General features: G+C 39.7%; 2 protein-coding genes and 1 pseudogene across 2 annotated transcripts in view; 2 read left to right on the plus strand and 1 right to left on the minus strand.

Annotated features, from left to right (window-relative positions):
• LOC126480734 (uncharacterized) overlaps positions 1-19,389 on the plus strand; it is a 182,274-nt gene extending 162,885 nt beyond the window's left edge. Inside the window, exon 4 of the mRNA XM_050104006.1 lies at positions 18,469-19,389. Coding sequence (XP_049959963.1) covers positions 18,469-18,815 — 347 coding nt within the window. The 3' untranslated portion in view covers positions 18,816-19,389. The remainder of the gene's footprint in view (positions 1-18,468) is intronic.
• LOC126481753 (putative mediator of RNA polymerase II transcription subunit 23) overlaps positions 1-27,725 on the plus strand; it is a 367,427-nt gene that overhangs the window by 97,773 nt on the left and 241,929 nt on the right. The window lies entirely within an intron of this gene.
• LOC126482915 (5S ribosomal RNA) lies at positions 26,224-26,341 on the minus strand (annotated as a pseudogene).

A 27,725-nucleotide genomic window follows, 5' to 3' on the forward strand; every position in this document is an offset into this window, starting at 1 on the left:
TAGCTCAACATCATTGTCTATTTCAGTATTTACAAACAATAGATCATTTTCAATTTCTTTAGTTCCTAAGTCTATTTCCTCTTTCCTACACTTAGACACATCCCTCTCTGTTTGCAAGGCATTGACATTTAAATATAAACCTTTGTTTTTATCTGTCCCTCTTAACACTGTGTTGCCACTTAACAAACTACTGTTTTCACCCCATTTTTTATGATATCCACTACGGATTCTTGTCCACCATGTAGGATACAAGGTTGCACTTACCTTTGCTAATTCTTTCCAAAAGGCATCTTTGTTTATACAGTTTCCATAGTTGTTCCACAAAACTTCTAAAAACTTTTCCCCTTTTTCTTGAAAACACACATTTACATTCCATCCCTTTATATTTTCTTTATTATTATTATTATTATTATTATTATTATTATTACCATTCTCATAGATTAGTGTTTCATAGTTCCCAATAGGCAATAACTTGTCCTCAGATACACATTCCCTAGTCTGCATTTCACTTAAATTAACCTCATTATTACCCATGTTTGTCACATCACTTACCTTTACTACATCATCACTTTTCAATTCTACAAATACTTTTATTTCTTCCTCCACACTCTCATCAATAACATCACTTGATTTAGGATCATTATTTAAATGTCCCTCTATTACTTCTTCCTCCTCCTCCACAACAACCCCATCTTCAGTTTCCCCCCTATGTATCTGAATCTCAGCAATTGAGTCTTTGGCTCCATTAAACACTTTGGCATCCCCCTTCTTATCAAATAAACCCCCAAAATTGATTCTATTTGTGGTGTGTCTGACTTTTTATTAACACCAGTATCTTTTTCAGCCCAACTATGGAACTCTGCAATACCTTCAACTTCTGCACTTTCACTAACTACCTGTGCTTGAACCCTGTTTTTATTAACTGTATCACTTTTACTCATAGTATCCCAAAACCTTTTATTAAATTCTAATTTATTCATTCTAACAACATCAGTATTTTCATGGTATTTACTCTTTACATTGTATCCTCTCCTTTTCCAGTTTCGGTTATGTGTTGTCCTATCATAATATTGTCTAGCCCCAAAACTACGGACATCTAGTGGGACTGTCCACTGTTTCCCGGCTGGTTCCCTCGGTCTGTCCGTTTGTAGTTGTCGTTCTGTTCACTAGTTTCAACAAACCCCCGTCTATCTTGTTCTCTTCCCCAATACCTATTTCTATCATTCCTGTTATCTCTCCTCCATCCTCCCTCCTGTGTATTGTTTCTGAAATCATTTTCATATCTCCTATCTCCCCTATTTGGAGCATTATTTCCAGAATTTTCAAAGTCTCTCCTCCCATAATAATCTCTATTTACATTCCTGTTCCACCCCCCATACTGGTTGTTGTCAGAGCCAAATCTTTGGTTATTTTCTCTTTCCAAGGCCCTATCTAATCTATCTACAAATTTCAGGAACTCTTCCATTGAATCGTCTGGTCCATGGACCAATTCCCACTGCAGTCTCTCTGGTAACCTTCTTTTTAAAACATCAATTTGTGTCATAACATGAAATGGGTTATTCAAATGAGCAAGTTTTTTCAATTGGTCTCTGCAAAATTTTTGCATTCCCCCAATTTTCCCTCTATACACTGGTCCATTTAGAAATTCTGACTTTAATCTGGCTTGTATGGATTGTGACCAAAATTTGCAAATGAATTTAGCTTCAAACTCTTCAAAAGTATTCCAAGAATCATTATTCTCATTTGCCCAGGATAGGGCCTCCCCTTCTAGAAACCGTTTTACTAACTTAATTTTTATGTTATCTGTCATTCCTACAACAAACATATCCTTACATTGATGAATAAAGTCAATAGGGTGCAGATTTTCACCAGGAAAGCATTTCACTTGGATGTGCCCATACATTGTATTTTGATTGTAAAACATTTGTTTTGACATCAATGCATCTTCCAATTGTGTACATTTAGTGTGTATATTTTCTACTTTTGTATCTACATTAGTGGTATACAGGTTGTATTCTTGTTTAAGGTTTTCTGAAGTTTTGTCTATTCTCTGATCTAATCTTTCAACTTCAGTATCTACTCTGTTGTAGATGACAGCAATGCTGTCTGTGTTAGCTTGTATGTTTTCATTTAAACTTTCAACTTTAACTTGAAGTTCTTTTCTGAAGTGTATCAACTGTTCTCTAGTGTCCTTACTGAGGGTAGTTTTAATTTCCTCACACTTCTCATTGAGATGAGTACTTAATAGATCAAAATCCAAACTTAACTTATCAAGTCTATCTGTGAGTTTCAAACTTACTTGTTCACTTGATTGTTTAAAATCCAAACTTACTTGTTCAATTGACTGTTTAAGTTGCGAGCTTATTTGAGTTGCAAACCCTGCTAGCCACTCTGTTAAGTTTAATTGTTCACCATCCCCTGGTTCAATTTTTACATTTCCTACGATCTCATCACTCTCAGGTAGAGACATGTTAACTAATAATTATTTTAAATGACAACAACAACAAAATACCTTGCTATATGTAGCTATGTCGTGATCGGTGTTCCTGTTGGCTTTCTTCACTTCTATTCGGTTTTATCGAAGCTGAAGTCTTGATTGATGAATTCCATTGACATAATCCAGATGTTAATCTTCCGAGCGGCGTAGTCGCACAAACACACTTTATTTATTTATTTATTTTTGACATATTTTCACTGTTGCCACACTGCACAAATAAACGTTTTTGGAATGATAAGCACTTACGAAATTTATCGCTGCACTATTATCATCGATGCACTTAAAGATCCCGGACGAGCCCCCACTTTTGTAATGGTCGCCTAGTCGTTGATATAGCTAATTGCTGTAATCGCACTATTTCACTCCCGTTTACGGAGCTTGTTAGCACTTGATGTTTGGTTGGCGCCATTAAAATGCGTTGTAGTAATCGCTGCTGCTTGCTGGATCGCTGCTGTGTCTCGATGCTGATGCTGGCTCTAAATCTGGTTGTCTAGGGTTAAAAACATGAGGTCCCATGTTTTTTATGTGCTTTTGATGATAAAGAACGAGCAAAACCAACAAATATGTAAACCTCAAATATTTATTACTCTGGTGGCCATCTTAATTCCACTGTCCACCAAAGACCATGACACAAGACAAAGTAGTATTTCCGTTGCATGTTCTTTGCATTGTTTATCTACCTCAAACAATAACACACAAACACACTCTACCAAAGTGACATTCTGACTGCCCCCTCGACCCTTCTTGCTGCTTGTATTTATAACATTGTCAAAGAACTACTAAAAAGAGATATCGTTTATAAGTCACATGTACATCTGTTATCATAATTTGTGCAGATAAGTTATTAATTTGCATCGAGTGACATAATTTAACATGTTATGAAAATGACAGACAGATTTGTTGACTTGACGGAATAATTCTCTGTTACAAAAAGGCCATTTTTTAGAAGTTTGTCAATTGACTTCTCTAATTTGCATAAATAAGTAATTAACATGAATTATTAAGAATTACATTGGTTTTCGTCTAAAACAGGATTGATTTCGTGAATACTGAGTGAAACCGCTCCTAGTGAACAAATAGGTTTCACTGAGTGATTTTTATTTAAGGAGATCCAAAATACCTAAGTTGGCCACTATTTTTCGTACTTCATATTAATTATTTAAGATAAACTTAGTGTTTTTACATGATGACATTTGCTGTATCAGTGATCAAGTGATGTTAACTTTTGTGTGGGTCAGTTATTCGGTATAATTTAATGGGCTGACTGTTTATGGAGACATGTTGTGCAATCATTGTTAACATACACAATAACTCTTCTATAATCATAAATACTCGTTAAACTGGTTGAATTTGGAGGGTATCACATACTTCATTAAAGTAAAGTCTTTAATATGTTCCGTTACAGTGGCCATATAACAAACGTATCGTCAACATAGCGGAGCCAGCAAGAAGGCTTCAAAGGAGCACTACTTAACGCCTGCTCCAACTGGCGAAATGGGTGAACCTATAGCAAGGCCATCAGCCTGTTCATAGAATTCACCATCGTATTTAAAATAGGTCGAATGAAGATTTAGTTCAACTAAGTGGCAAACATCTGGAGCAACATTCTCCTTTATGATCTCCATTGTATCTGATAATGGGACATTAGTAAATAACGACGTCATATCGAAGCTAACAAGAAGGTCACCTGCAGATATCTTCGGTGTGCGTATAATTCCTAAAAAAGGTTTCGAATCTTTTATAAAAGTATTTGTTTTACCAACTAGATGTCTCAGTTTGTCAGTGAGTTAATCCCACTGACGATAGGCCTCAAAGGAACCGATTCATTATGTATTTTGGGTAGTCCACACATTCTGAGTGAGATAGGTACCGTCGTGTTATATTCTTTGTAATAGTGCTGTCCAGTCTGGAGTCTGATATTAGGTTTTTCACTTTGCGATACACAGGATCAGCTAGTAGTTGTTCCATCTTCCTGTGATAATCCACAGCGTCCAAAACAACAGTAGCATTCCCCTTATCCGATTTTGTTACAACTATGCTTTCGTTTCTCATGAGGTCAATAAGAGAGTTCCTTTCCTGCGCTGATATGTTTCTTTCAAAAAATGGTTCAAATGGCTCTGAGCACTATGGGACTTAACTTCTAAGGTCATCAGTCCCCTAGAACTTAGAACTACTTAAACCTAACTAACCTAAGGACATCACACACATCCATGCCCGAGGCAGGATTCGAACCTGCGACCGCAGCGGTCGCGCGGTTCCAGACTGTAGCGCCTTTAACCGCTTGGGCACCCCGGCCGGCAGTTGCTTTCGGAGGTTTCGATTTCCGTAGAAGTCTCGACACATTTTGTCTTACTTCTTCAGCCTGCACCTTCGGAAGACGAAACAAGGATGCTTCGACGGCACTTAAGATTTCTTCAACAGGTATTCTCTTCGCTGCAGTTGCGAAATTCAGACCAGAACTACAACAGCTGCTTCGTCGAGTACTTCTGACGAGAGACTCACCACTACTCGTTTCGGATCCACAGCAGCGTCTTCCTTCTGAATTTTAACCGCTAGCTTCTCGAACTTCTCTCCCCAGGACTGGGATAAAGTGCACAGAATAACGTTTGATCATTCAACAATGTTTTCGGATGTTGGTGAATCTCTCGTCAGAAGTACTCGACAAAGCAGCTGTTTAGTACTTGGCGCGCTCTTTTAACACAGATCATTGTAAGTCCTTCCCCCTAGCCCCCTTTGAAGTAAAGCCTTCGCATTCATCACCTTTCTGACACTGCAATCTCCCCCTCACTGCCAGTGGCTATTTATGTTTCTCTCCCACTATCTCAGTCTGATTTACAGTATGTCCCACTGCCATCGTCTCCTCCCTTACGTACACTGTCTCCTTTTGTCTTTCTTTCCCGCTTTTACATTCTCCACAATACATCAGCTGTTCAAAAAGTGTGGAAATTCCGACTTATTTTTTCCATTATATCCACGTGTTTAAAAATTCGGTCCAAACTGCGTCTTCCGCTATACCAACATGTTAAGGTTCGCCGGTCTGAGAGGGTCCAGATCCTTCAAGCCTATGTATGCTCTCCACTCATCTGTTTTATCATTTCAGCTGTCTTCTATCTCTTTTCCTCCCACTGATTCTACCTACATCTGCCTCTCTTTCTCTGTCTCTCACTGACCTTCCGTATCTCCTTTCTTTTAGGCTTTCACTGGTATTGTCTTCATCCACCTCTCCTTCAGCGTCACTTTCTTTTCCCCTCCATCGCTGTGTTCTCTCTCTTCCCGTTCCGTTGGCAATGTCTCCTCTCTCTTCCACCGTCACTGTCACTCTGCTACCTCTTTCAACACCAGAAAGTGCAAATGTGTTCGCATGCCATAATTTTTTGTTAGGAAGACGGTATGAGGATTGAGACTTCTGGTTCCCCACTTCGGTGTCATAAAGAGGGACATATCGGCCTTTTATGTGCTCTGATAGAACATTTTTCAGACAAGTACCTCCTTTTCCGTGTTACAGCAGGTTGCGGTGCGTTATAAAACGAATTTTGTAAGTCAGTACAGTTTTTGTTGGTTAATTTGGCGGCAGGGGACCAAACAGCGAGGTCGTCAGCCTCATCGGATTAGGGGAAGGAAGGGGAAGGAATTCGGCCGTGCCGTTTCAAAGGAACCATTCTGGCATTTGCCTGAAGTGATGCAAGGAAATCACGGAAAACATAAATTAGGACGGCGGACGCGGGTTTGAATCGTCATCCTCCTGAATGAGAGTGCAGCATGCTAACCGCTGCGCCACTTCTCTCGGTAGTAAAGTTCTGAGAGCCTCCAGAATGAGATTTTCACTCTGCAGTGGAGTGTACGCTTATATGAATCTTCCTGGCAGATTAAAACTGTGTGCCGGACCGAGACTCGAACTGTCAGGAAGTTTCATATCAGCGCACACTCCGCTGCAGAGTGGAACTCTCATTCTGGAAACATCCCTTTGGCTGTGCCTAAGCCATGTCTCCGCAATATCCTTTCTTTCAAGAGTGCTAGATGAGCAAGGTTCGCAGGAGAGCTTCTGTAAAATTTGGAACGTAGGAGACGAGCTTTTAACATTCTGCGTGCTGTCTGTTTGTTCTAAGTCGTGTCTCCCTACCACTTTCGCGCAACGACGCTCTGAGTGTGTTTTTTAGGGAATTGACTAGTTTGAACCTGGGACCTGTTGCTGGTAAGGAGACGCCAGACCACACATGACATGTAGAGTTCAGAAGAGTTCAGTGAGACAAGTGATGATATAATAAAATACTTAATGATTTCAGTGTCAGCTCCACAGCACTCCCTGTAAAAGAATCTTAATACTAACTAAATTTTGTTGAAGGGGTTCAAGGCTTTCCTATATTTAGTTAGCTGGTAAAATAACGTCGAAAAAGCAGTTAAGTTTACCATTGGAAATTTTATTCTACTCACAAAACATTGTTTATAAATTGCAGTATTGATAAAAGGAAATATTTTAATACAAGATGTTAAAAACCAACTGCGTTCAACAAAAATATGAAAGAATATTCCCTGAATGGGTTTCCTAGTTCTACAATGGATCGAAGGCTGACCTATGCCATATCACATCTATAATCTAGATTTAAGTTAAGTTTCATGAAAGAGAAAACTATCAAAATGGTCTACAGTGACCCTCAATTATCTTTAATTACTTATCTAACTTGTCATAAATTACAGTGGCTGATGTGGCTTCTCAGTAATTATATAACAGAAAAATCATCGCATTTCAGATTTTAACTTACGTAGCAAATGTGAATACCATGAGCTTTAATTGACGATCGACACTAGTATTACGCACAAAAGTGGATGTAACAGATGAGACTTCTGCAGTTCTGAGTGAAGCCTTATACGCTCAAAAATGCGGCACCGCATGCGTTCATTACCTTGTCAGTGTTTAGGCAGCGTCAGGGGTGGCGGGTGGCACAGCTCCACACACCTTGCCTTCTCAGAAGCAACTCTCTCCTAACTTCTCCTTACTACAATTTAACGAAGTTGGTTTAAAAAAAGCTATCTGGCTGTGTTTTCAACTGACCAATCAGGGTCTCAATGTTAACCTTAAGCTCCGCCTACAAAATTCTGTCTATCCAATGAGAAACGTTATACTTTTCGTGGTGGGGCAATGTTTTTAACGTTTGCAATGTAACAGAGACGCGAAAAAGTCTCACGCTAAAACTTGCAACTGGTGTGGCCCTTTTAGTGTTATCATAAGATCTATACTGTTCTTCTGGAGGGCTCTATCTATTAACATGGGCTGGGGGTGGTTTTGGCGGTCGGCTAGCGACGTGGGTGTCCGTCCCTTATCGTAGTGCCTCCTAGCCTACATGATTCTGCTCTCGGCTTCCGTTCTCGTTTCTCCCCCGGAACTGCGTCTGTTTCACTGTGGGAAGGTATGACATGTATTTAGGCGTTCTTGTGTTAGTCTGTGGTATTCCATTTGCTCACTCGTCGATTGTATTACTTTGGTTAATTTACTGTCAGGATTTATTTGGAGCTATGTGACATACTGTCGGATTTGCTATCATGTCAGGGTTTTCATAAAAGGTGTTGAATTTGCCTGACACCTTACATATCACCACCCTTCAAACTTAATTTTTGCACTGAAGTTAGGCAATGATTGAATCGTTGTCTAAGTCAGTCAAAAATTGTTCCATTACCTAAATTTTGTTTGCTACTGTTCAGCCACATGATTTCAGTTCTATGCTACTTTGTATTACTAATTTATATTTTTATATTCTTCCACATTATTCTCAAAAATATGTTTATATTGACAAGAGAAGAATATTTTTATGCTATTGTCATGATTAATTTTTAAATATTTTCTTTCTCTATTTAAGTCTGAAGTTCGTTTTTTAATAAGTTTGTTATCGAAAGTGAGGAGTCTTTCACATTGATTTTCTTAGAAATATTTTTTTTATGAATGAAGTAATTAAGTAAAATCTATTCCTAACACATTTTCTAAATATCATGTATAAGTAAAATGTTTTTGTTTCTAGACACTCATTTCAACATTGTTACACTAACAAATAAGAATTATTTCCAAGAATTGCTTTGACAAAGAAATATACATACACAAGTATTGAAATATTATCCTAACAAATGGTACAAATGTTAGAAAAAAGGAAAACATCCAACAAGATAATCTTTTATTCTTTGTTTTTATAAGGAGAAAATAAGTAAAATATAGTTATTCCTTTATTTTTATGAAGAGAAAATAAGTGGCATATAGTTTTAGTGTTTATTATACCTTACTTTTGTTCTTTATATACTGTCCATTTCAGAACTAATGACTTATTTTTATCGATAGTCTATTTTTTACTTAAGTCCATAGTGAATGACTGTTATTTTGTAGTTTATTAGCTGTCTGGTGTGCTTAACTTATTTAGTTTTTCATACGTTTCTTTTGCACAATTCCTACATCACATAATTTGATTTCACACATTCACACAATCCTATGAGTGTTTAAGCATGAGGTTGGCGAATGTTTTTGCACGAAGGTGATGGACTTGAGCGAGATGGATGTGGGCAAGTATTTGATGTACAGCTTCATTCGTCAGTCCTTGTTGGCTTTGCAACGGTGTGTTGCTGTTGTGGAGGTCCCATAATGGAATGGTGCTGTGACTGCAGACTTTCGTGGTTTACTGGCTTTGATGCATGAAAGTCAGCGTTATGTGTCGCTGAAAGCGGTAGTTTTTCGTTGTGATACTTCACAGACGACTAGATTACAATAGGATAGGGATTTGGGAAGGTATGTCGTCTGTTCTTCACCCATCTTCTTTCTTGGTCTCAATCTTGCGAATCTTGAACTTCTGTTCTTCCTGCTTTTTCTTTGCTTCTTACTTGATTCTTGGTTCTTCTCTGGGCAGGATATAGGAATATTTATTGATAACTAGTCGCTTTGAAGTTCTCCTCTTGGTAACAGTTTGATAAATTGTTTGGACATGTCATTTCTACTTTGCGGAAGCTTTCTTCAGTTTCGCGCATCAGCGTGTTGTTTAATAGCAGTAGTGTGAGTTTTACACATATTTTTTGCCAGTGGTGGCTTGCCCAAGCGGTCTTCTCGTCGGGCCGCTTTTTGCTCGCTCCACTGAGTCGGGGCATCCCGGGACCCTCCTGGCCTTCCATGTGTCTCTGCAGGGTTCCGCATAGCAGCAGATTTACTGCCCACTTCGGATACAAGGGCCCTCTGTTGGTCTCGCTGTCCTTTCCCTTTGCTCGACGCTTCTGCCTTGTAGGAATAATGTCTTGCTAATTACGTCCTTTTGTTTCTTGATACTTCTTGCGTTGCAACTTGTGGGTCATTGCATCTGGTCCTTGCTGGAGTTTTTACAATGGTTCTTACAAAAAGTTTTACTTATATTCATCTAACATATGTGCAGTGCCTACATTGTTTTATGCCTGTTTAAGAAGCCTTACAAATTTTGGCGCCCTTTCCATGTTACAGTTCTAAGATATTTTGAGTCTTAACTTCTACAAGAATCCTCAAATTCGTTTTTTATTTTTGTGTAGTGTCATGGTGTACAGCATTTTAGTATTTCATGCTGTTAGACTATCTATGCTTTATCCCTTCACCTTAATCTATGCTACTATTGGTGTTATTTATGTTTTTATTGAAACTACTTTCTTTTTCCCACCTTCCTCTCTCTTCATTCTTCTTTCTCCTGACGATCTTATGTGCAACATAAACTTGAAATATTGTGCTAATTATTTACTTGAACTTCTTGAAATTTTTCATTAATTTCTTTATGGACTTCTAACATGAGTTGAGGCGATTCTCCCTTTTGTGCATAACATTCTAATTCTTCATCCTCTTTATCTCACATCATTCTTAATTGTTTGTTTATAACTAGTATTTCTTCTAATTTTAGCTTTTGCTCAAAGCGAAGTGTGACATTCCCGAATGTTATGCTACCTTTCCCCATATCTATTATCGCTCGTCTCTCATTTAAAAATCTGCACCTACAATCAAATCTACAGTTAGTTTAGGTATAATCACGAAGTTGGCTTCGATCTTTTGACCTTGACACGAAAGAGTTAACTTTGTTTGCTGTCTCGTAACTTCTGCAGCATTGTTTCTAATAGGACCTCTTACTTTAATCTTACGTGTTTTCAGAACTGGCAATTCCGCATTGGCATTACACTGCAAGAATAAATTTTCTGAGATTGCGGTCAGTTCACTTCCGCCATCAATTACAATATTGACTGGGATATTCTTTACCATGGCCTTCACAATTGGTTGAATTTGAAAGGGTTGGTTCTGTTCTTCTTCTTCTTGCATCAACAAATCCTCCACTGAATCATACATGAGTCTTTTCGGGAATTTCCCTTGTGAATTCGAACTTTCTCTAGGATAAGCTTTGACTGCTACTTCTCTCTCTTTTATTTCCTCTTCTCTATTTCTTCCTTCATTTACACTTTCTTCAACATCCTCTACTTTCTCCTCATCTTCGTCTATCTACTCCTTCTTCGTCGCTACTTCCACATAACCGCCTTTAAATGCTCTAGTTATCGCTTCATAACTTCCTTCATTATATACGTTGGGTTGTGTGCCCACTAGTAACTTACTTCCAACTTCTGTCGACTGCGCATTATCCTCATTGAATTCGCTTTCCCTGGTTTCCGTCTCAAATAGCTCTGCAATACTCATTACTTCGTCCTTTCCTCCTACATTTGTTGTGCATGCCTCTGGTAATTCATATTCCTCGTCAGTACTCTCCCAATTAATTTCGTCCCAACTCGATATTGTTATTTTCCTGTCTTCGATTTCATCTGGTCCCTGTGGTTTTGTTTCTTCCTTCTTCTCTTCTCATGATAAGATATTTACTTCTCTGTTCAAGGTGCTGCAATTGTCCTGGGTCGGTGTGTCATTCTCTTTGGCATGGGCGCTTAGCTGTCAATTCGAACGTTTTTCGGGGTTTTGTGGTCTTACCTCCACCTCTTCTATCTGTATTCTCTTTTCTTGATCCGCTTGTTGATATTGGTTTCTTTGTTGGTAATTTTTCGGTCTATTGGTTCTCCAATACCCGTTCCGGTTGTCATTGTTCACTGTGTAATAGTTGTTGCCGTTCCTGGGTGAATTATAGTTATTGCTGTATTATTTTCTAAATCCATTACCGTTTTTTTGTTGAAATCTGTTGTCGTTTCTTGGTGCGAAGTTATCACGTGGTTCGTAATTATTGATTCTTCGTACTGTGTCTTGTGGATTCCACTGCTTTTTGCTTTCGTTTTCATGTGCGTCATCTTCCGAAAATATAAACTCCAGTTCCCTTAGAATTCCTTTAAATGCTTCGACGTCATTGCCTCCGCGACCTACTAATGATTTCAATGGTAACTTCATCGCGCATAATTTAATCAATTCTCCGTCACTGTATGGTACATCTAAGCATTGATTTTTCTTTGCCATTACTTCGAAAAATTTCATGGGACTCTTCTCTCCTGAATTTTCAAAGTATGGGTTCTGTAATAATTCGTACTTCACTCTGTTCTGTGCTTCGCTGGACCAATATCGTGAGAGAAACGTCTCTCTGAAATCTTCGTACGATCGGCACGGCGCTGCAACATTCTGTATGGTTTCTGCGACTGTTCCTGACATGTGTGCACATATAAAACCTAATTTGTGCGCTAGCGTCCAGTGTTCTGGTAATACTACTCGGAATTGATCAATAAAAGTTCGTGGATGTAATGAGTTTCCTTCTCGTAAGTGTTGAAATTTTCTGACTGTGAGGAAATGATCGTTGTCGTACTTCGTCATAGTTCCAAATGAAATTCGCGATTCTTCGCCACATTTGTTTCTGATTATTTTTCCCGTCGTTCTTTCCGGTTGTGGTAGATCCATTGGATATTGTCCACTGTAAGTTTCGCCTACCCTTGTGTAGTATCGTTGGAGTGGTACGCAATAATTTTCTTCCATCGGTTGTGAAAGTGTAGCTGAATGCATTGTACTGTACTCTTCGCGACCTGGCTTTCCATTGTCACGTATTGGTTCGGTATCTTGTCTGGCTAACTTTCCCGCTTCATTGCACGATCCAGACTGTCTTGAAACATACATTTGTGGTTCTGCATTTGTTTGTGGTGCCGTTTCGAAACGTGTTTGTTGCTGTGCAGGCTGTCTGATTTCACGTATGTTACTTTCCGCCTGTGATTGGAATCGCAAATGCGTAATGTCTTCGTTAATTGCTTGTTTTTCCGGTGCTGTTACAGATACGGATGTGATTGCAGACTCAGTGCTTTTTTCGATCCTGTTCACTACGCTCTTCAATAGTTGCAACAACTCTGTCCGCAATTTCTGAAATTGTTGCTTCGTTTGCGCTTCTATTTTGACTATGCGATTATCGTATCTTTTCAGCGCTGCTTTTATGATACGTTTGTGTAACACACTGTTTTCAACAATTTCACGCGCTGTACCTGCTGCTTGTCTAGTAATTACGTTTACCTGTTTCTCTAGTTTCTTGACTTCTCCCTGGGTGTTGTTAATTAATGTTTTGATCTCGTCCTGAATGTCATTACGCAATGTTTGTACGTCCGCTTGTACCTTGTCAATGTCTGTTGTCAATTGATTGTGAGCTGTTATTAAGTTTCCTATCCTTCTCGAGATTCTTTTGCCTCGTCTTCAATATGACTTAGGTGTAACTGAATTTTTTTGTTTTGTTCTTTAATCTCACGCATTTGTCTCGTGGTTTCTGCAATTTGTTTCGTCGTTTCTTCATTCTGAATTTTAATTTGGTTCGCAATTTCTTTATTTTGTCTTTTCATGGTTCCCGTCATTTGTTGTAATAATTCTGCCAGGTTGGTGGGTCCTATTGCGTTTTCTTCCGACGTCCTACGCTCTGTACTTTCACCCAAGTATTGGTTTGCAACCGATTGCATTGAACTGTGCGGTGACAAGTTTCTGCTCGAATTCCTTGTACTCTGTGGTGAGGGAGCTCTGATTACTTGTAGTATGGGTTCTACGTATTCAAGACGCAAGTTAGAATCCTCATCGACTGTCTCTCTACTTTCCTGCTCCTCTGTCGTATGCTGACCTACGTTTTCTATGCCTTGGCGTACATTATCCTCGTTATGGTGCGTTATCTTTACTATTTCTCGCGATACTGCATCTTCTGTTGTAATGTCCTCTATTCTCTGTCCATCTTCATGCTGGGTCTCTACCTCAATTCGGTCAATGTCTCGATCTGCCATTGCTAATCTTTCCGAATCCCTTATTTTCTGTTTTAAAAGCAATTCACGCGCCCTACTTCGTGTCAACATGCGCTCATACGATCTCACGCGTTTCATAAACTTTTTGCTCACACGACTTGACACTTAATTATACCCAAGACAGACAATCCATTCACTTACTTGTTGGGTCAGAACCAACTTGTCAACGATGTATCCGTCACCTGTGTGCTTGCATTGGAGTGAAAACTTAATTCTAACAATATTCAAATTCATAACTGCTAGAATGTCTCACTTTCTATTGAATACTTTCTTACTATCTATCGCTGCAGCTACTGTTTTCAACTATTTATACCTTTAAAAAAATTTATTAATAAAAATTTTTAACAGGATTTTTTCTGACCTACTTGGGCATGTGGTCGACCTTCAATCATGGTATTTTACCATCCTTGCAGGGTCGCCATTCTCTAACATTCTGCGTGGTGTCTGTTTGTTCTAAGTCGTGTCTCCCTACCACTTTCACGCAACGACACTCTGAGCGTGTTTTTTAGGGAATTGACTTGTTTGAACCTGGGACCTGTTGCCAGTAAGAAGACGCCAGACCACACATGACATGTAGAGTTCAGAAGAGTTCAGTGAGACAAGTGATGATATAATAAAATACTTAATGATTTCAGTGTCAGCTCCACAGCACTCTCTGTAAAAGAATCTTAATACTAACTAAATTTTGTGGAAGGGGTTCAAGGCTTTCCTATTTTTAGTTAGCTGGTAAAATAACGTCGAAAAAGCAGTTAAGTTTACCATTGGAAATTTTATTCTACTCACAAAACATTGTTTATAAATTGCAGTATTGATAAAAGGAAATATTTTAATACAAGATGTTAAAAACCAACTGCGTTCAACAAAAATATGAAAGAATATTCCCTGAATGGGTTTCCAAGTTCTACAATGGATCGAAGGCTGACCTGTGCCATATCACATCTATAATCTAGATTTAAGTTAAGTTTCATAAAAGAGAAAACTATCAAAATGGTCTACAGTGACCCTCAATTATCTTTAATTACTTGTCTAACTTGTCATAAATTACAGTGGCTGATGTGGCTTCTGAATAATTATATAACAGAAAAATCATCGCATTTCAGATTTTAACTTACATAGCAAATGTGAATACCATTGACAATCGACACTAGTATTACGCAAAAAGGGGATGTAACAGATGAGACTTCTGCAGTTCTGAGTGAAGCCTTATGCGCTCAAAAATGCGGCACCGCATGCGTTCATTACCTTGTCGGTGTTTAGGCAGCGTCAGGGGGCGGCGGACGGCAGAGCTCCACGCACCTCGCCTTCTCGGAAGCAACTCTCTCCTAACTTCTTCTTACTACAATTTACCGAAGTTGGTTTAAAAAAAGCTATCTGGCTGTGTTTTCAACTGACCAATCAGGGTCTCAATGTTAACCTTAAGTTCCGCCTACAAAATTCTGTCTATCCAATGAGAAACGTTATACTTTTCGTGGTGGGGCAATGTTTTTAACGTTTGCAATGTAACAGAGACGCGAAAAAGTCTCACGCTAAAACTTGCAACTGGTGTGGCCCTTTTAGTGTTATCATAAGATCTATACTGTTCTTCTGGAGGGCTCTATCTATTAACATGGGCTGGGGGTGGTTTTGGCGGTCGGCTAGCGACGTGGGTGTCCGTCCCTTATCGTAGTGCCTCCTAGCCTACATGATTCTGCTCTCGGCTTCCGTTCTCGTTTCTCCCCCGGAACTGCGTCTGTTTCACTGTGGGAAGGTATGACATGCATTTAGGCGTTCTTGTGTTAGTCTGTGGTATTCCATTTGCTCACTCGTTGATCGTGTTACTTTGGTTAATTTAATGTCAGGATTTATTTGGAGCTATGTGACATACTGTCGGATTTGCTATCATGTCAGGGTTTTCATGGAAGGTGTTGGTTTTGTCTGACACCTTAAAAGGTACTGGAAGAAGTGAAGCTGTGTGTAGGGGGCGTGAGTCGTGCTTGGGTAGCGCAGTTCATAGAGCACTTGCCCGTGAAAGGCAAGGTCCCGAGTTCGAGTCTCCATGCGGCACACATTTTTAATCTGCCAGGAAGTTTCAAGTTTCTGAGTGTTTGTTTATATACTTCGAAATTTTTATGTACTTTGACATGTATGAACTAAGAAAATGCACGTATGCATTCACTTTATATTTTTTTTCTGGATACCTTGGTCATCGACAGCAATTCATCGAAAGCGCCCGCCTTGTGATTCGAATCTCAAAAAACTAGAAATGTTTTTACAAATATTTTACTGAATTTGCAACCTTTTAAGCTTCACATGATTTTGGCGCTCATTTTAACTGCTTTTCAGGCGTATTAACACCCTCTTTAGCCCATTTTTTGTATCTGCAGTACCACTTTGGACGTATTTTCATAGGTGTGAACGACCTGTTATACAGACAGAGCTCATCATAAAGTTTTATTGCTTAAAAATGTTGACTAAAATTATAGTTTGGTAACCTCAGAACCCTTCAAAGACCCTAGAACCTTTGCCATGTGTTCAATAGGTTACTTAAAACTACATTTGCGCCTCAGACTGGTCATTACGTGAGTATTTTACGCGTATGAGTACAGTAAATTAGTATCTACGGATCTCAATATCGTACAATTACATCGAAAAAATTTTCAATATTCCAGAGAATATTATCTTAAGAACATTCGGTAAAAATTTCGACGGTGCCGCAATGTATGTGGTCATCCCAACAATTTCTACTTTTGGTGCCCAAAAATTATGTTTTTTTTCGGTGTATGTTTATAACGCATACAGATTTTCGAAACGGGAAAATGGCATTTCTAGACGAATGACTACAGCATCGCCAGTCAACCACGGTGCAAAAATGATAAAAACCAGTTTTTGCACTTTCCTGCATAAATGCGGTAAATTTGAACCTATGGATCTCAGTAACGAATAACGATGTCAAAACATTTACGAAGTTCCCCAGGAAAATAATCTTAAGACATGTGATAAAAATTTCGACTGTCTGCCGTGAACAGAAATTTTGGAAGTGATCTTCCCCACAGTTAGTTCTTTTTGTACCAAAAAATCATGGTGTTCTGTGGTTTCCTCTTGAAGTGACCATGAAAAAATGGTTCTTTTGTAAGCCTCATAAGGTCCACCCTAGACTACACCTAATTCGAAAGAACCATTCAATTTGTCTCAGCTGGATATTCATAATATATAGAACAATACAGAACGATGAATTTGATTAGAAGTGAGAAACATGAAATCAACACAGTTCAGAAAAACAAGAAAGCATTGAGTCTTCATAATGGTAAAAGACGTTCTCGAAAAGAAATAGTCATTACCATATAGACACTACGCAGTCTGAGACTGCTTAAGCACTCATTTTTCACATTGTAAAAAAATAGAATACAAATTTGTGTATATTAATTTAAACACTTCTGTAAAAACTCAACAGCATTAGCAGTACTAACATGTTTAAAAAGATTAATGAGTTAGAAGTAAATGCTTTATGTAATATTACTGGTTATGAATAATTACCTACCATACATGGAGAAAAATATGTTTGGAACTTGATAATGAATTTAAAATTAGTTTACTTCATAAAAAATTAAAAATAATTAGTAACTGCATCTTCAATTTTTTGAAGGAGGTAATATTAAAATGAGATATAAAGAAACGAGGAAACTTAAAAATAATGATAAAGATTTCATCATTTGGAACTTACTCATGAAATTTTTTAAAAATTTTAATACATCCTATTAAATATTATAAAAAATAAATGGACAACACAAAGGAGTTAATCATTAAATGGACAACACTAAGGTGTGTAGTCACCATGTGGATAAAATATATTGAAGAACAATATAGGTATCAGACAGATGGTTATCATAATCTAAAGAATGTGATAAATACCAAAAAATAAAAGTTGAATCTGAATGTAATACAAATGTAAACAAGCCTTGTCGCAAAGAAGAAAAACATTTAGAAACAACTGTTCATAACAATCTTCTGGCTGCTCAAGAAGAAATAATTAAATTTTAGGTAACTAATTCTTTCCCTTATTTCTTTAAATTTCACTTTTATTTCCTTACATTCACCTTTTTTTTTAAAAAAGAAGACAATTTTTATAATAAATGAGCATAATAAAAATATTCATTCATCTTATTTCTATGTATTTTATAGTAAAATAAACGTCTTTTAATGAAAGGAATTGAGTTAGACCTCAAATTTAGACGATAGTAGAAGAAATAGCAGGTTGTGGATGAAAATTTTTTAGAAGAAAGTGAGTGAGTGTGTCATTCGCTCACTTTTTTGTATTAAGAAATTGAGCTAGGACCTGCTAGTTTCTTCTACTATAGTCTCAAAACTGTGAAGTATGTCGGAATTCCTAGTGATCTGGAATACGTGGCATACATTTAATGCTTCTTCTAGCGACACTGACAGGAAAATTAACTAGTAAGCTCTATGGAACTATGTTAGGTGGTCGACTTTAATCTGTATTACCATTCTGGATGGTAAGGTTCCAAGTGAACAGAAATATCTATATTTATTTGACAGCATTTAGGACGAAAAAGCACGTCATTTCTCGTCTCGAATATTTTTGGATAACATTCTTGGACAAAGCTGAGGCTTTATGTTCATGAATTCGCAGATATGTTCGAGGCTGTATCTCATGCCAATGTGTGCTCCACACCCATTTAGGTGAAAATTTACATTAGTTTGTGTAATGTCTCTTCATGATAGTCAAGATAAACGTGAGTGTCATGTTTTATTTATTATTTCAGGTGTATCCCTGAACTTGAAGGAAAATACAGAAAACGAACAAGAGATCAAGCCTGGTAGGTCCCAAGAGTCTGGACAAAAAGTGAAAAACAAGAAGGAGAAGCGCTGCAAGGATACAAAGGATTGCAGCAGTTTGCCCTCGAAAAACGATGAATTGCCTAAGCGTCCATATAAACCTCAAAATTCCTCTGAGGAGCAAATTTCAGGACCCTGTCAACATACTCTAGGCACAAGCACTGACTCACTTCCTAGTCGTGCAAGTTTTGGGCACACCGAAAGAACATCTATCGCTGCAACAACTGTATGCAGTTGTATCCAGCCACGAAATAAACGATCTTCTGGAACATGATCTTTCAGAAGTTGCTGAATGAGATCATACCGAAAATCTTCTAGTGTGAAGAAAAACGAAATCTATGAAGAAATACATCATGACTTATACTTTCATTTTCTTCTGTTTCATCATTGAAGGCGAGTTGGGTGAACCTTACTAAATAATTAGCATGTAGTTTTTAAATTATTTGATGATATTTATTCGTTTTTATTTAATAAGTAAATGAAGGAAATCGTTATCAGTCATAACATTTTGGTTATTAATGATTCACAGAAACATTATTTGTAAATGTAAAAGTATATGTGACCGAAATCATGCATGTAGTAACCAAATGAAATTTATGTTATCACCTGCACCCTTCCAATATCTACTACAATTAACTGTATTTGACCTATTGACCTTTCAAAAGAAATTTTAATAACAGTTTGCCTTCGCTTACAATGTATATAATACAAAACAATATTCCTACATTACTATTTATATTTGATTAAAGATGAGCTGGGTGTTTATTCAAAATACTACATATAAAAATGTTTAACATGCAAATATTATGTGCTCAAATATTATACCACATATTATATGTCTGAATAATACTGCATCTTCTGTAAAAGTAATATTCGTGTAGTCTACATTATTTCTTTAAATTAAATGAATGTTGCACAATAATATTTAATTTTTTATCAGTTTAATCTTATTTCTGTTATTCTGTTACCACAGGATCAATTTAGGTTTTCAGCGACAATAATGCAAGTTTTTCATATAATTATGTCGTAAATAATAAGATAGTTTGTGTTCCAGTTTTTAAGCTGAGATGCGACGACTGGTAATGTTAGGAAGACAGCCTAGAACTGAATACAACAAAAATGGACACAATGATTCTGGTGTAGGTTGAAAGCAGCAGAGAACAGGCAAAGCGCATGTATGAGGTGCATTCAAGTTCTAAGGCCTCCGATTTTTATTCTCCGGACTGGAAAGGGATAGAAACATGCGCATTGTTTTAAAATGAGGCCGCGTTCATTGTCAATACATCCCAGAGATGGCAGCACCATACGGGAGATGGAATTTTACCGCCAGTGGCGAGAATGACAACTGTTTTAAATACTTAAAATGGCGACGTTTTCCTTACTTGAACAGCGTGCAATCATTCGTTTTCTGAATTTGCGTGGTGTGAAACCAATTGAAATTCATCGACAGTTCAAGGAGACATGTGGTGATGGAGTTATGGATGTGCCGAAAGTGCGTCCGTGGGTGTGACAGTTTAATGAAGGCAGAACATCGTGTGACAACAAACCGAAACAACCTCGGGCTTGCACAAGCCGGTCTGACGACATGATCGAGAAAGTGGAGAGAATTGTTTTGGGGGATCGCCGAATGACTGTTCAACAGATCGCCTCCAGAGTTGGCATTTCTGTGGGTTCTGTGCACACAATCCTGCATGACGACCTGAAAATGCGATAAGTGCCATCCAGGTGGGTGCCACGAATGCTGATGGATGACCACATGGCTGCCCGTGTGGCATGTTGCCAAGCAATGTTGACGTGCAACGACAGCATGAATGGGACTTTCTTTTCGTCGGTTGTGACAATGGATGAGACGTGGATGCCATTTTTCAATCCAGAAACAAAGCGCCAGTCAGCTCAATGGAAGCACACAGATTCACCGCCACCAAAAAAATTTCGGGTAACCGCCAGTGCTGAAAAAATGATGATGTCCAAGTTCTGGGACAGCGAGGGCGTAATCCTTACCCTTTGCGTTACAAAGGGCACTACGGTAACAGGTGCATCCTACGAAAATGTTTTGATGAACAAATTCCTTCCTACACTGCAATAAAAACGTCCGGGAAGGGCTGCGCGTGTGCTGTTTCACCAAGACAACGCACCCGCACATCGAGCTAACGTTACGCAACAGTTTCTTCGTGATAACAACTTTGAAGTGATTCCTCATGCTCCCTACTCACCTGACCTGGCTCCTAGTGACTTTTTGCTTTTTCAGACAATGAAAGACACTCTACGTGGCCACACATTCACCACCCGTGCTGCTATTGCCTCAGCGATTTTCCAGTGGTCAAAACAGACTCCTAAAGAAGCCTTCGCCGCTGCCATGGAATCATGGCGTCAGCGTTGTGAAAAATGTGTACGTCTGCAGGGCGATTACGTCGAGAAGTAACGCCAGTTTCATCAATTTCGGGTGAGTAGTTAATTAGAAAAAAAATTGGAGACCTTAGAACTTGAATGCACCTCGTAATAACTGCCTCCAAATTTAGACACATTGCCGTTCTCTTAAACTCAGATTTGTTTCACTATGATGAAAGACATAAATGTGAACTAAACAAATATAGTTACTGCGCCCAAGTCTTTCACTGTAAATTCCAATCTTGATTTCTGCTGAAGGTGGCACGTAAGTTCACAGTGAGAGGACCAACAAATGCAACTGCATTTCCATCTGTACACTCTGATAATGGTTGGTACATAGTGTATCAATATCAGGATCACTTTTCTCTGTCACCCATCCCCCCCTTCCCCCTCCCCTTCTTGACCACTATTTTTCCTTCTTGATGAGCGAGAATGAAGATTGCCTTTACCAATCTCTAAACGTCAGAATCTCCTCTTTGTGGCAATCCCGGAAATGTAAATAGGTGGAAATAGTATAACATGTTTCTTGACTCTTGTGTGCAGCATACGAGCTAAATGCAAATATCTGATATTACGCTTAAAGTCGTAGAAACGTAAATATGCGTATATAAATAGTTCTTTTTGGGCATGTCCTTTAAATTTTTCTAGTTAATACGCCGGTCTTCAGAGCGTGTGTTCATTGTACTCAAAATTAGAGCTATTTTTTTAAAGTAAATATTTATTCCTGTTATTACTATACTTACAGGACTAAAAAGTTTTGTATCATCCATACTGTGCTTTTAAAATCCAATGTTTTCACTCGGTCTGCATGCCATTTATTTCGGTAATTGGCTCGTAAGTGGTGATCTTTACGAAACTGAGAGGGAGCCTCTAATTAAGAGGACGTGCTAAAAAGTGATGCATGCGAAGTTTTTATCCTCTTTTCAATATCGACTGAAATATTAGCCTTCATGTCATGCATGTTACTCGATTGACTTTCATGCATCGGGAACGCAAGCTGCAGCCCTTCGCCGCTAGCAGATTCTGAATTGTAGCGTGTAACAGGGCGGTGTGAAACTAACTACGTCGGCACGTGAAATAAAGCATGTTGTAATAGAGTTGCTAAATGCAGAAAGCTTCGTCCCGACTAGGAGCACCCTCTATTTCAGCATGATAATGGCAGACCGCACAGGGGCGCTGCGACATTTGCAACAATTCGATCATCCTCCATCGGCTACCACTTACCCCCATACGATTTTCATATGTTTCCAAAATTTACAGAAAACCTTAAAGGACTTCACGTTGACGAAGAAGTGTTAGCAGAAGTGAGATTGTGGCTCCGTCAACAAAGTCATTCTACGTCGATGGTATCATCAAACTGGTCTCTCGTTGGGAAAAATTTGTTCATCAGCAGGGTGACTACGTTGAGAAATAAATATATGGACATGAAGAATTAAGATGTAGAATAAAAAGTTTGTTTTATTTAAGAAGCGTTAAGAGTTTTCACCTAAAGAATTCGGAGGCGTTTGTTTTCAGTACACCCCAGTACTTCTTAGTGATGATGAGGGTAAGCGGCTAGGGTAGAGCCCAATGACGACCAACTTGAACAGCTGGTGATATCCGTAGGCTAATAATGTATCGCTTCATTGCGAACAAATATTCTTGAGCTAATCATCAAACTGATCTCCAGACGACATGCTGAGTTATAAGGAGTTGCTGTCTCGACGAAAAGCACTGTGAATGTCGCAAGAGCAGGATTACTGCTGAATGCTCGGAAAAAACTAGGGTACACCTTCATCCAACGGAGTGCGTCCAGTAACAGGTGATGGTCCCAGTAATGAAGTGAAAGGACTATATTGAAATGTTGCCACCTTCTGTCGGCCCCTCTGACAGTGACTAACCGAGCTGTTGTATGCACATCGCTATTGAGTGGGGACTACAAGCTTCAGAAAATATCTTGTATTGCAGAACCAAGAGGGAAGACGAAAATTTCTAAGGTGGCTGTTGGTTGAGCAGCCTTTCATCGAAGCAGCGATACAAGATGAAATCTTCTATATCGTCTCTCTACAAGGACCATATCAAAGTTAATTGTGAAGGCTGTTTGAATACTGTTGCAACGGGGAACGCACGGAGCTTGGAGCCCTCAAAAGCTTGACAAATGTATCGCGCGCTGCTACGACCTCACCTGGGTTATGCTGGAATACAGTACGGCACAGCCTCGAGATGCCTGCTGCAGAAAATCGACAGGTATTAATATAAAGCTCTGACATCATGTCCAGGTGCTCTAGCATCCACCCTGACGAACATACTGTTAGTCGAAACAATTAAAAGAATTTTTATCAGTACATAGAAAGTACCTCAGCAACCCTTTTGCGATAAGCTTACAAATAGGATGTGCGACCTGACAGTCAGGTTTTACATACACCGATAATGAACATACACATCAACGCCACTACTTGTGGGAGCATTTTCAAGGCTAAGAAAATACCACAACCTCTTTCGAAAACCCAACTACTGACCCATTTTAAGCAAGAATAAGGACATGTCGACCAGGAACTGGACGTAAGTATTAATATGGACTATTCTGAGAACCGAGGAATTAGCAACAGCAATTTAGAAGGTATCTTTGATAATAACAAAGTGGTGCATGTGCGTATACCGACGGGTCCCAGTGCAATGACTTAGTCGAATGTGCCTGTGTAGGTATTGAAAGTCAAGAAGCTATTTCGCCTACAGAAAGAGGTATCATTTGACACAACTGAACACGTAACCATTGAAAGGGCATAAACCATGTCCATCGAAGTTCACCATATCGTGATAATAACGGATTCGTTCTATGCGGTGCAAACATTGACGTCCGTTGGTAAAGATATAGGGAGTTGTTATCTATAGGGTGACAATTATTGAACTGTATGAAAAAGAACGTAAATTACTTACAGACTAAGGAAGCTTCACTACAGATATTCGGATTTAGGCTATGGCATGTTCGATACGCGTGCCATCATTGGCGATGATATGGCGCAGACGAATAGCGAAATTCTGCGTGACCCGCTGAAGTGTCGGAACATCGATGCTGTCGATGACCTCAAAATGGTTCAAATGGCTCTAAGCACTATGGGACTTTACATCTGAGGCCAACAGTCCCCTAGACTTAGAACTACTTAAACCTAACTAACCTAAGAACATCACACACATCCATGCCCGAGGCAGGATTCGAACCTGCGACCGTAGCAGCTGCGCAGTTCTGAACTGAAACGCCTAGAACGGCTCGGCCACAGCGGCCGGTGATCACCTCCTGAATGGCTGCTTTCAGTTCAGCAATGATTTTGGGGTTATTGCTATACACTTTGTCTTTAATACAGGCCCACAAAAAGGACTCGCATGTGTTCAGATCCGGAGAATATGGTGGCCAATCGAGGTCCATTTCAGTGGCCTCTGGGAACCCCAGAGCCAGAAAGAGGTCCCCAAAGTGCTCATCCAGGACATGAAGCACTCCCCTGCTTCGATGGGGTCGAGTTCCGGCTTGAATGAACCACATCTTGTCGGAATCAGGGTTGCTTCAGATCATGGGATGAAGTCATCTTCCAGAACCTACAGGTACCGTTCGGTAGTCACCGTGCCATGAAGGAATATCGCAGCTATTACTCCGTGACTGGACACTGCATACAGTCACCTGCTGAGGGCGAAGAGACTTCTCGATCGCGAAATGCGTTTTCGCAGCCCCAAAATGCGCCAATTTTGCTTCCTGACGAACCCAACCAAATGAAAACGGGCTAAACAAAGTCATATTCACATTAAAGTCCTGTTCGTCAATTCTATGGCCAATAGTGTTGGCAAAACATTATGAATTTTGTATGGGAAGAGATGTAGGTCTTCAAGAACAATTTGTCGCAGTGTCTACCGGTTGATTCCCACCTGTTGTGCAGCTAATCTGATCGATTTCCTGGAGTTGGTTTGAAACACAGCGCGTGTGTTCTCGATGTTTTCAGGTGTTTTCACCCTTTTAGGACGCCCGACATTGCCAACAATGTCATCAGGAACACTACCTGTTGTCTCAAACTTGCGAATCAAATTCCTGACTATTTGCGCACATAGACCACTTGTCTTCAGCTGCAACTCGCTCGGAAACCTCTTTTGAGCCTCACCTGGGTTCTTATAGCTCGCATATTTGGCCTTCACATGCTTCGGCACGCCTCACCGTGACATTTTCACGTGCAAATGGCCGACAACAACAAGCTGCACGCGCATGCGCGTACTAATTCCCTTCATACTCCGCGGCCAACAGTGCAGTTTGAACGTTCTAACGCTAACTGTTCGGAAGTTATGGCGATTTTATTTCATATAGTTCAATAATAGTCACCCTGTACCATGCCAAATAGCTGCTACTGTATCAGTCTTACAAAGAAACGGTAATGAGAAATTATCTGTTTCGACCAAGGGTTATGCTGAGATTTTGGTCCATGAGAAAGTTGAACACCTGACGAAGAACGAAACAAGTAATGGAATACAGGAGAGTGATGATTTAGTTGCTGCAGTCAGAGACATAGCCAGAAGCGAAATCTGCACCATGGCAACTGGTACAAACAAGTCCACCCACATTTACAGAAGGTCCAAGAGGTGGGATATGAAATGCACCTCAAGCCGCAGAGTGAACAGGAGGTAATTTATGAGGATCATTCCTAGGTTGAAATTCAGCCAAGACTGCTACCGTCAACACGTTTATAGAACCTACGTTATAACATCACCATACTGCAACAATGGGAAACACAGGACGTCAACCACATCTTCCTTGGCTGCCCTAGACACAGAAGAGAATCAGACTAGCTACTTACGAGCTAATCGACATCGATCGAGAACTTCCCACGAGTGTGTTAGAACTCTTCAAAACAATGAATACATTTATAAATTTCTTGTGGAATTTGTCTTACAAATGGGATAAAATTGTAACAGCACATTGTGTGTGTCTGTGTGTGTGTGTGTGTGTGTGTGTGTGTGTGTGTGTATGTGTGTGTGTGCGTGTCTGCGTTTATTTCAATTTATTAGAAACCTTTCATTTAACCATGTAAATGCAATTAAAGAGGGCGTGCTGAAACGTACTGAAACTAAAACTCCGTCCCAACAGGCATGTATGCCCAACGGTACCGACCGGCCGCCGTGTCGTCCTCAGACCTTAGACGTCACTAGATGCGGATATGGAGGGGCATGTGGTCAGCACACCGATCTTCCGGCCATATGCCAGTTTACGAGACCGGAGACGCTACTTCTCAATCAAGTAGCTCCTCAGTTGTCTTTAGATGGGCTCAGTGCACCCCGCTTGACAACAGCGCTCGACAAACCGGATGGTCACCCATCCAAGTGCTAGCCAAGCCCGACTGCGCTTAACTTCGGTGATCTGACGGGAACCGGTGTTACCACTGTGGCGAGGCCGTTAGCTTTCTGCAACGTAATACCTCAGAATTTTTTATGGGAAAATTCTTAATCCTTTTTAAATAAAACCAACGTTATTAACATTCTACATCTTTATTCTTTATATATACATATTTATTTCTCAACAAAGTCACCCCGGCGACGGGCACAGTTCTCCAAACGAGAGATCATTTTGTTGATACCGTCACTATAGAATGTTAGCGGAGCCACAACCTCACTTCTGCTAGCACCACTTCATTACTATCAAAGTGAAGTCCTGGAAGATATTCTTTACGTTATGAAAACATGAAAATCGTATGGAAACAATTCCTCACTGTATGGAGGATGATCGATGACAGTGAACCCAAGGCATCGGATTGTTGCAGTTGTCCAGCGCTCGTGCGTGGTCTAGTCTGGCAGAGTCATGCTGGTGGAGAGGGTGCTTCATGTGTGGGCGAACTCTTCGAATGCGTGCTTTCAGCTTTTGAGAGCCTCACAGTACATCGAAGGTTTGGTTGATTTTTTTTTGGGGGGGGGGGCGGGAGGGGACAAAACAGCGAGGTCATCGGTCCCATCGGATTAGGGAAGGATGGGGAACGAAGTCGTCCGTGCCCTTTCAAAGGAAAAAGGAACCATCGAGGCATTTGCCGGAAGCGATTTAGGAAAATCATGGAAGGCCTAAATCACGTAGGCCGGTCGAAGGTTTGAACCATCGTCCTCCCGAATGCAAGGCCATTGTGCTCACCTCGCTCGGTGAACAGAAGTCGACCGCGGTCGTGTGAGAAGTAATCAGACTATATTTCGGCACCAGAAATATTGCCCACTGGCAGAGAGAAGCAGTTGTTTGAACGGGAAGCATACCAATGTTATCCAAGTTGTAAAATAAATCTCTAATAAAGCGAAAGAAAATGGTCGCCAGCCTGATTAGGCAAAGGGATCCCAAGTAAATGTAGTGTTAATCAAGAAAATTGACCACTTGTTTGACTTTAAACGATACGAAACGATACCAAACTCTAGCAAGTGTTCGTAAAATAGCAATTTATGAACAACACAGATAAAAGATCACTAATGCACACTGTCTGTATTAAAGCAGAAATTACACAATATCCATAACGATGGAGGAGCACAGCTAATTTGGACATGGGGTAGCTTTAACATTTTGCTACTGAGGGGCAGTAACACAGCGACATAATCATTAAAATGTTATGCTAGCCAGTAAGATTACTAAATGTTCTCAAGTTGTAACGCGACAGTCCGCAGCTCGTGGTCGTGCGGTAGCGTTCTCGCTTCCCGCGCCCGGGTTCCCGGGTTCGATTCCCGGCGGGGTCAGGGATTTTCTCTGCCTCGTGATGACTGGGTGTTGTGTGATGTCCTTAGGTTAGTTAGGTTTAAGTAGTTCTAAGTTCTAGGG

This window comes from Schistocerca serialis, chromosome 5 (assembly GCF_023864345.2).
Source record: "Schistocerca serialis cubense isolate TAMUIC-IGC-003099 chromosome 5, iqSchSeri2.2, whole genome shotgun sequence".
NCBI classification, from domain to species: Eukaryota; Metazoa; Arthropoda; class Insecta; order Orthoptera; family Acrididae; genus Schistocerca; species Schistocerca serialis.